At 34.0% G+C, this 10,630-nt stretch overlaps 1 protein-coding gene across 1 annotated transcript in view; it reads right to left on the bottom strand.

Annotated features, from left to right (window-relative positions):
- LOC117099980 (protein bark beetle-like) overlaps positions 1-8,874 on the bottom strand; it is a 22,120-nt gene extending 13,246 nt beyond the window's left edge. The window contains exons 1-2 of the mRNA XM_033239507.1: positions 8,274-8,874; positions 6,845-7,386 (exon numbers count right to left, since the gene is read on the bottom strand). Coding sequence (XP_033095398.1) covers positions 6,845-7,386; positions 8,274-8,874 — 1,143 coding nt within the window. The remainder of the gene's footprint in view (positions 1-6,844; positions 7,387-8,273) is intronic.
- Positions 8,875-10,630: the final 1,756 nt, after the last annotated feature.

Genomic DNA, 10,630 nt, shown 5'->3' with positions numbered 1-10,630 from the left:
TTCTAGGGGCGAGTTGACTGCCAAAGAGTGTTGCCAAAGTGCGAGCCAGCGTGTTATTTGATCACAAGTGCGAGACATCGCAAGTGTGAGCCAACGAGCCATGACGTCACGACAATAGATACGAGACGTTACACGAGTTGTGCGAGGTATCGGCTGACAGTTGTGGAGTACAATTCAAAAAACAACTATAGGTCTAATAATGAATTATTGTGATGTTAAATAAACAATGTTAGCTATCAAGGAGCGACGTTTTTTTTCATTGGGACCTTCGTCCCTTCAAGGCTATGCCTATACCATCCTACTATCTGGTGTAGGCCTAGAGTAGGACAGGGAGTTGTAATTACAACTCCCTGAGTAGGATAAGGCTAGCGCGACATGCGGACGTTGGTAAGTGTTGGTAAAGCCTGGTTTCCTGTCGACGTAAAGGTCAGAATTTCTTACGTTTCATACGTTTCTTATGAATCTTACGACTCTTGTTGAAATAATGCCGACGTCAACGACGTTTGCGTTGATCGTGTTGGGCCGCAGATAAACAAGCAATTTTTAACCGCTTACGAAAGTTGAACTTACGACGTTGAACTCCATCCAGAGTCCAAAACGAGCGCTTGCGATTGCTGTTACGTTGAGTTGAATTTTTCTTTCGATACGACGAAATAAAAATGACGTAATTTGTAGTCACTTACGATTGGCTGCCTTTCCCACTAATCCGTCCTTGTTACCCAGGGTTTTCGCGCGAATGTAGGTCTCTACCTCTTTATATTATGAGCTGCACTTTAAATGTTAGCAAAACGTCTCAACATGGATTATTGTAAAGAAGTTAGGCCTACATTATTAAAATACAAAAAGGCCTATTAAATTTTGATGTTTGTAAAATTAATTTTGTTTCACAAAATAATGATGCTTCGAACATTCCCTGAACATTCATGTTTCATACATTGTAATTCTGGGAAACTGAATTAATTGGCCACGGCCTCGAGGTGCTTGTCATCCAATCTATTTTGAGAGAAATATTAGGACAAAAAAAAATTGGTAAGCGGGAAAGTTGGATTGGTGGTAAACTTTAGCCCTAATTGACAGAATAGATATAAAACGGTCCTCACTCCTGCTGTATAATTGGCCCCCTTGGTTTGTGATAAAATTTGTTATTTTCATTTTTATTACTCTTCTCATTAAAATTTCGCAACGACCAACTAATTTTTTGCAGTATTATATTATTATACCATCATTGTCGTCATTACCATAATCAAACGGTGCTGCTGAGCTAGTGCTACTAATCCACTGGCATGTAGGCCTATTTGTGTGTAACTGATACATTTTACAACCCTGGGTTTTAAGAACACTCATGGGACTGCTGAAATTGCTTTCAAAAATAAGAACAAATTGAGGTAAAATTTCAAATGCGATAATTATGTTCTTTTTTTTTTAATCTAGAAAAAAATATTTTAGTCTTATTTTTACATAGGCACAGTAGGTGTGACAATGATGATATCCTTTGTAATACAGTACAGTATATTTGCTGTGAAATAATAATAATTGCTCTGGTTTTATATAAAAAAGAGTGTAGACCTATGAGTGTATTATGTTATGATACGTTTATTGAAGCATGGAATAACACTTGTTTCCTAATTATTACTTGCACAAATTAAAATATATTATTTCTCCCGATTAAACCCATAGGCCTAACTATTAAAAAAAAAATCATACAACCACTGGACTGGAAATAGGAATGGTTGACAACAGATTTATTTCTAAACAATTCGCTTGGTATTATACGATTATAATTGAAACAAATCCTTGTTTATTTTCGAATTCAATTTCAGTATAGTATGATAATAATAGTAACAAACACAATTGTATAGGCTACTGCGTGGATGTGTGGTGTATTGGTAGACTACTCAAAGAAGCAAGAAACACAGAATTTTCATATGGCCTATATTTTTTCTACTGTAGAACAATCTGACCAGTTTCAGCCACGTCAAAACATGGTACGTCATAAAGGCTACGTCATAATTCCCGTATCTGATTGGCTGCTTCTTACGATTTCTGGTCCATAATGCTACGTCTTAAAAACAATTAAAACAAAAAAAAGATTACCATTAATTAAAATACGTCGGGTCTTCAGTCTTTGTTAATTAAAATGTGACGAACTATGTTATGGTTCATTCCGTGCTGTTGTGGAATGATGTGAACATGTAGCTACAATATAAGGGAAATAGTCAAGAACCAGGCCCAAACGCAATTCAACATATTATGACGCTACCTACAATGTATGGTTATTCTCCTACCTTTACCTTTACTTCCACGTCAGGCAAACCAACAATGCACATCTATTTTGACCTCACCCAGATGTCATCCTTCTAGTGCCATTTTGAGGACACAATCATGTCGTAATGAGCGTTCAATCCCCATAAGTTGTTTACTATTTTGATTTGCATAACTGCTCCTGCTTCTACGAACATTGTATTTCTTTACATGTCTGTAGGCCTACAATTATCTCCCTCTATCTTTAGTTAGCACCACATTCCAAAAGCTCACTCTTCAAGTGTGCTTTTCTAATTTAATAATTAGTGGCGTATCTAGGGTTGCCGCAGGGGTGGGGGCGCACTCCTCCCAAAAATCACTTGCAAAAAGTACTAGTTTTGTTTGTTTTTTTTTTGTTTTTTTTGTTTTTTTTTTGTTTGTTTTGGATTTTTTTCAAAAATACCGTGACGATGAAATACACCTAACAGAAGAAAACCGGAAAGTGAGAAAAAAATAAAACAACACAGATGAAACCAAATACCGCCGCACCATTCCCCAGAAATTTAAGGCACAAGACCCGCCAGGATAGTATTCACAGATGCTCGAACGATGTTGGCATTTAGTCCTAGTCAATTCCTAATCAGAAGGAAGCAATAAAGTTTCTTAAATATTGTAACGGAGGCTGAAATACGATTGTTGCGTGGTAGTTTGTTCCAGTAATGTTGTAAACACGTAAGAAAATGTCTGCCGATATTCAGAAGTTGTGAGTGTGACTGGAGGCCACTCGATTCTTAAAAAGTGTTTTCGGAACCCGAATAACCACTCTATATCAATAACTTTATACTGAATAATCTACAATTTTAATTATTCTTGTTATAATTTGTAATAATGTTTTTGTTGTCTTCCTGCATTGGTCTCATGAAGTGATGTGCTTTTTATACAATTATACAAAAAAAACCTTTGAAGAACAAACGAAAACAAAATGAAGTCATAAAAAAAGAGAGAGGAAAACCAAAAAGCGCACTGAAACAACTATCAAGTGGTCTCCCTCGCAGAATTTAAAAATGATACAATAAATACTAAAAAACATAAATTACTTTTTAAAAAACGATGAAATATATTTGCTCAAGTATTATCTCCGCAAGAGATATGTTTTCACAGTCATAAGTTTGTGTGTGTGTGTGTGTGCGTGTGTATGGGGTGGGGTGGTTGGGGTGTGTGTGTGTCACATTTTCGTGTTTTGCGAGAGGTTTTTTTTTCAAAATATTTCATAAACGGCTGCACAGATATACATAGAAATTACAGGGAGTGTTAGGTAGGTCTATGACCCAATTAAGGAATGATTAAATTTTGGTTACGGTCCAGAGTAGGGTGTGGATGTGAAGACCAATTGAAGGGATTTAAGAGCAAAAACTCTACACCATGTTCAAAAACCTGTCAAATTGTCTGAATGAAAGTGTCGTGAGATTTTAACCAATTCGCAAGTAAGAGATTCCTAAGTGCTGGTGGAGCCCTGGACTTTCCTGTGGTGGAAAGTGCTGATGCTCAACATACTGCCTTTGGGTATCTGCGCATATTTATATGGGGAGCAACATTGCCTCGATGGGATAATTTGTATATGAATTTTGCTGGAAATTCTTCTGAGAGTTTTATGGATCTTGTTGGTTTAAATTGTCTATGCACCTTGAGCACATTTGGTGGAGATGTGCGCTTTATAAATCTTTATAAAATTATTATTATTATTATTATTATTATTATTATTATTATTATTATTATCATTTCATTATTATTATTATTATTATTATTATTATTATTATTATTATTATTCAGGGTAGTGTCATTAAAATAACCAATGGATTTTAATGACACTACCCTGAATAGTTTGTCATGTTCCAATGAAGAAATGTTTACATTTTGGTGATGATCTAAAGTAGGGTGAGGATATGAAGATCATTAAAAAAAAAAAAAAAAACCTTTCAGGCCAGGTAGTTCAAAAACTTAACAACTGATCTGAATGAAACTTCCATAAAGTTTAACCAACTTTCAAGGAATAAATTATTAAGTGCTGGTGACAATCAAAATTCGGATGTGCATTTGAGGGTCATTAGGTGCCAGACCTAAATAGGCCTGTCTCTAAAATGGATCAATGGACCAATGGATAAAAATGCAAATCACCAAAACAATTTGTCATGTTTCAATGAAAAAATGTTAAATGTTGGTGACGATCCGAAGTAGCGTGTGGTTATGAGGAGCATTTAAAAATATGTTTACCGTACCGTAGGCAGGTACAATTCTGTATGATCAATTTTCAAATTAGTGCAATTACAGTTGGTACAGTCTTTTAAACTAACTTCACTGAATCGTAAACTGATTGGGAATATTTTAATGCATTTTTATATTTAAACATGTGACGCTAAAAACCAATATCCAATATTATATGACTGCATAATACTTCCATTTCAACACCAATACTTGGCATATATATATATTTTTTTCAAATATAAAAGTTAAAAGTTCCCGTGCGTTTAACGGGAACTGGCAGGTATACAACTAATACAAATATAACGCTTTTCTGGTTGGCCGGGTTGCATTATTTTTCCTACATACACTTAAGGCAGAAATTATAGCGGGCGCTATTTAAAGTCAGGCGAACAGATAAATATGAACAAATGCTTGCTTAACTTTCACCTCGCGAAAGCAGTGTTTGCTGCTTGTGGATCTCAGCGTTAATCTGGTTCTATTTGAGTAGTGTATAGATACACCATAGTACTGATTCAGAAGTATATATACGTTTAGAAATGCTCGGACACTGTATTAAGACGATTTAATATATGTCTTAATGGTGATTTCTTATGAACATTTCGTTTATATTCAATATGAATAAGTAATAGGCATAGATTTATTATTATTATTGTTATATTATATTATAATATTATTGTAATATATTATTATAGCAAGCAGATATTATATTACAAACATTCATTTTACCAACACTGACGATATTCTATACACTAACTATGACGTACCACTGTTATTAAAAACACCCAATTAAAAATTAATAGCTCTCATTTGAAACGATCAAAAACAGATGGAAAGTAAAAACTGATTTACAGACATAATTCGACAAAAAAAATCCTTAAATTTTATTAGCTAATGAGCCACTCGTGCAAAAGAATACAGCAAAGTATACTGTAATTCCATTTCATTATCATTTCCAGGCAATTAAAAAAACAAAAAAACACAAGACTCTGAGGATAATCTAAATTAAATTACCATTGAGAGGCTCAATGTCTGATAAATGACTGGGATTTTTTTTTCTCATTAAAATTTTGCAAAATCATAATCAACACCAGTGTCCGAATACTCTTAATTATCGTCCGCCTCGAGCATTTCTAAACGTTTTTATTTTTCTGATATTTATATTGTGGCCTTTATGTATGTTGGACATTTGAAAACATTTTTCGTGACAATAAATAGAATAAACTTGAACGTGAACTTCAACATCACTACTACTGTACTATAACATACACTGCTACAACACAATGTGTGTATGGCATGTGTCATATCTAGGCCTATACGGTACTCAAATAGCCAGATTCAATATTGCTCAATATACTTTCAAAGACCATGTTGTACGTAAACTGTGTCTAGCCATTGGGTTATAACAGTAGTCCATTAATGTCATACTGTTTGCCTACCAAGGCCTATTTTAGAGATTTTAGCCTACGCCGTAGCTTTCACCCACGCATAAACACTGCAGGCTAAAGCTTACTCCATTCACCAGTCAATCATGCATCCTAACGGAATTAGGCGCTGTATAAATACTAAAATAACAAATAACTACAAAATCTGAAAATGCAGACTCTAAAAAAAGATAGAAATAGTGCTCCTCTTCGAAAAAAAATAACAACAATAACAACAATAAGAACAATAATATCAACAATATCCACAATAATAACAACAATAAAATCAACAATAATAACAGCAATAACAACAACAATAATAATAATAATAATAATAATAATAATAATAATAATAATAATAATAATTATAACAATGCCAATTAAACTTATAAAGCGCCTAAATTAAAAAAAAAAGAACTTGTCACTGGCGCTAGGTGGTTGAAGCAAATCAGCATATTTTGGGAGATTTACTTTATAGAGAGGGATTTGCAGCAGTGGGCGGAGATACTGTATGCTCTTTACCGACTGTTGTTGTTATTATTATTATTGTTGTTATTATTATTATTATTGTTATTGTTGTTATTATTGTCGTTGCTGTCATCGTCGTTGTCGTTGTTGTTGTTGTTGTTGTTATTATTATTATGTTATTAAAACCTACCTTAAGGGGAACTTACACAATGGTGAAATTAGAGAACAATTTAAAAAACGACGTTAAGGGAAAAATAACATGACGTACCACAACCAAATTTAAGATCATAAATCTAGATAATTATGATTCAATAAATAATACTGTACAATGATATTAAAAATACCAAACATATTCTATTTAAAGCGCCCCAAATAAACATTATTTACAATTTCAATTAAGAGCTTTATTTATTTAATATACTTCAGTGACATACAAAATGTAGAATACTTACACGTTGACAAGGCTGAAGGTAGTAATCTTCTGATGATTTAAAAATATTTCTATATTCGAACGCGTCGATAAATGTGTCCTTACTTCCATTATTACATAGGTCTTCAACCCAGAGATTACCATAATCGACGTCAAATATAGCAATACCATCAAACGCGTTTTCATTGAATTCAGAGTTACTTATTGAAATTGGTCCCAAGGTTGATATCTCTATTCCATAACCAAGATTATTACTGACAACAACATCTTTGATATTAATATCAGAAGCTTTACTTGAGAATCTTACGCCTGACCCAACACAATCACCAATATTAACATTTGACAAAGTGGGTAATTTACTTGAATATGCATAAATTGCGGGGTTACCAGCCTCTCCATTTGCGTCGACTCCAGCAAGTGAAATGTCCGTGTATTTCAAAACGCTATGGGTTTCATGCAGTCCGCTTGTTAGCCACCTTAGACCAGCCCAGTAAGAGTTGTTTGACAGAGTAACATTTTGAATGATCGGTTGATTACAAACTACCCCAAAACTGGAGTATCCATCTATGAATTAAAAATCAATCAGTTTTTGATAACGTTTTTGATTATTTTTCTTTACAGATGACTTTTATTTTTAAAATGGATCAAACGTAAATCAACGTAAGGTTAAGGTAGTGAGATGGTGAGATGAATTATGTTAGAGTACAGTAAGGTCAATCAAAAAGGTCAATTCAAGTGTAGTAAATAATTAGGTAAAGCGAAGCTAAGTGAAATAATGTAAAATAAAAGAAAGTGAGGCAATGCAATGTAATTATGAAGTTAAAGTGTAAACATGTATAGCAACTAATTTAAGTTAATTTAAGACCTATAAATTAACAGGTCGTGCTGGGTCCTTGGGACTAGTAGTAGTTCCAGATCAGTTGCACTCCGTTAGTTAGTCAGGACCGGAAAGAAATCCCGTTCTGTTTTTTTAAACTTCTATATACTATGAATAAGAGTATTTTTCGAATAAATCATTAACAGAATATTTACGCTTAAAAGAACTGTGTGATATAATCTGTAATTTTCCAAGGCTGGCAGAATGTATAATATAGAAAAATAAGAAAGAAATTGTAACATCATGAGTAAATAAATAATCAGAACTACATTAATTGTCATGTTAATTGTTGTCAAGTTGTTGTTAATTACTAATTACGGTTAGACTCTAATTTCTTGATTTTTCGTAGTATTAGCACATTTCGGAAAGCGCCACAAGCGTCAATTTATGTCGAGAAACTTTTTTGATGCGAATTAGAAATCCAAGAAAAAGTATACTATGAAACGCCAAGCAAATAGGTAATATGGAACGCCATTGGTGCCAAAATCGATTTCCTAGCTTTCTTACTGATTAAGACAAAGATTAGGGACTGGAACCCAGTCTAAATTACGGTATGTTGGGAAAGTAAACTTACAGCAGCCATCGTTATATGTGTATCTTCTGTTTAAACAATCAAAAATGGTTTCCTCTGTCGAATCACAATATAAAGTATTAAGGTGAATTGGTTCTTGTCCACTTCCAAAATTTCTATAAAATCCGCCTTCGTATCCTAGCTGACGACACACAACCAAAGCAACTTTTGCATAATTTTGTGACGATACACACACTTTTCCCCATCTGCCATTCATATACACCAAAACCCGTCCTTCAAGGTGGTTACTCCCACTGACCAGTCGCACGTGTGACCACTTATGTTGCCAATCTTCTCTAGAAAAAGTTGAATTTCCAAAACCCGTCATTAAAACGTGTTCGTCCTCAGTTCCATTTGTGATCAACGTTCCCTCGACGTACATACCAACACCTTCGGCAAACAGCATCTGCACTCCTGCCTGGATGGTCAGTGTTACGTTGGTCACAATTGTTACATTTCCGGTCACATACACTGGATTGTCAGCCGACGAAAAATTAGTATCTTCTGTTATATCTCCGTTGATAAATGTTTCCGCCACTGTCAAGTTCAAACAGCAAACCCCAACAATCATAATGTACACCAAATGGTGTCCACTGATCGCCATTGCTGTTTGACTATTGAAGATTTTGCATCAGATAATATAGTATTAGAAAAGAAAATAATTCCTACGAGAATTATTAGTGTACATCTACGGCAAGTAATCGATCGAATGTGTATGGTATAGTGGTCGTAATTTCTATATATTATGTTCTTAAATTCAGTGATGCGTGTTTGAATAATTGTTAATGGTAGGGTGGATCACAAAATGTACATTAGAGCTATTTTGGGTATGTTGGAGATGGGCCAGATGACAGGTCTAGACTCCCTTCATATTCTTTGACCTGTTAGGTGTACATACGATTGTATGTCTAAACCATGCATGGTTGATCATTGTTCCTATTGAAAACGTTGTTAGCCAAACCCACGGGCTATAAGCGTCGTTTGACATGCACTTTCTGTAATATTTCTGTTGTATTTCCTGCTTTAACATTAATTTTATAAAGTCCCTGTTTTAAGATTTGGATGCAACCATGTTCAAATATGAATAATGATATTGAAGTCGATATTGATATTAATTAGTATTGACATTAATATTAATACTGTCTATGTTTTAATAGTTTGTAATAATTTTTATCTCTGTTGTTATTCTTACGTTAATTTATACATTGTTTACTATTCCAAACTGTATGAAGTTTAGTGTTTTATTGATCTTTTACAACATTTTAACTTCTTTTAAACATGCAGAGTATATCGTTTTTTTAAATCACGATTTTGGTCCTACGATTATTAGTCTCAAAATAAATGCACCAAGCTTTCAAACTATTTTTTTAGAATGTAATTTAATATATAATGTTTTCTGGTTAACTAAAAGCAAGAAAACGAGTGTTTACAGTAGAAAAGTCTTTCAATTCGTTTAGTTCGATGTTAAACGTAATATTAAGTTCGTTCTATTAAAGTCAGAGACTTTATGATACTCTGATTTTATTTTTAAAAAGACAACATTAAAATTTGACGTAGCAGTATTATGCTTAATTGAGTCAATTACATGGTAAAACATAATATAATGTGTAAAATTTCAGAAATTAGAGGAAATCAGCAGCACCAATTAAAAACACTCACAAAGCTAATGCTCTGATGGAGAGCTAAAGGTTTCACATTACCGCAGTCTCCATAATTTGCAGATAACATGACATAAGCCTATACAGTATATCAGAACAGTAAGAACCCCTGCTCAATAACTATTTCCATGTGCACTTTTGTGAAAAAGATTATATGCTTATATCACAGACCCTATGCTTATATGTTGTGTTAAACAATGTCATAGGGAAACAAACAACATCAGCTTTTTTAGGCCGAAGTGGAGGATTTAAACACAAAGCTCCTCGCAATTTGTCCCGTTTTTGGTGACGTATTAAAAATCTAAACGTGTACATAGTACTATGTGCTTAGGATCTTGATGTGTTAGCATATTAGGTATTTGACATCATGATGTCTATTACATAACACATGTATTGCTGAACTAGTCATGAACCAAACCTTAGGCCATGCCCAAACACGTTTAGTTTTAAACGTATCACCAAAAGCGGGGGGAAAATGCGTCGAAGTCTGTCATTAAATCCCCCACATCCAACTTTTCCAATTAATTCTTTTCCTACAACAAAATGTTTATTAAGAATTTTACCGACTAGGCTGCTACGGTCAAGAGGAAACAGTCATTAAAAAACAGTATAGGTAGCGGTAGCATTTCATACGAAGAAATTAGAATTCCGCACTAAGGAATGCCCATGAGGCAGTTACCAAACCAGAGCCTTGCAGGCGTC

Source organism: Anneissia japonica, unplaced genomic scaffold (genome assembly GCF_011630105.1).
Source record: "Anneissia japonica isolate Jap-2015-1 unplaced genomic scaffold, ASM1163010v1 scaffold1849_len67513_cov136, whole genome shotgun sequence".
NCBI classification, from domain to species: Eukaryota; Metazoa; Echinodermata; class Crinoidea; order Comatulida; family Comatulidae; genus Anneissia; species Anneissia japonica.
The sequence above is the reverse complement of the archived record's forward strand: the minus strand, read 5'-3'. Positions and strand labels throughout refer to the sequence as shown.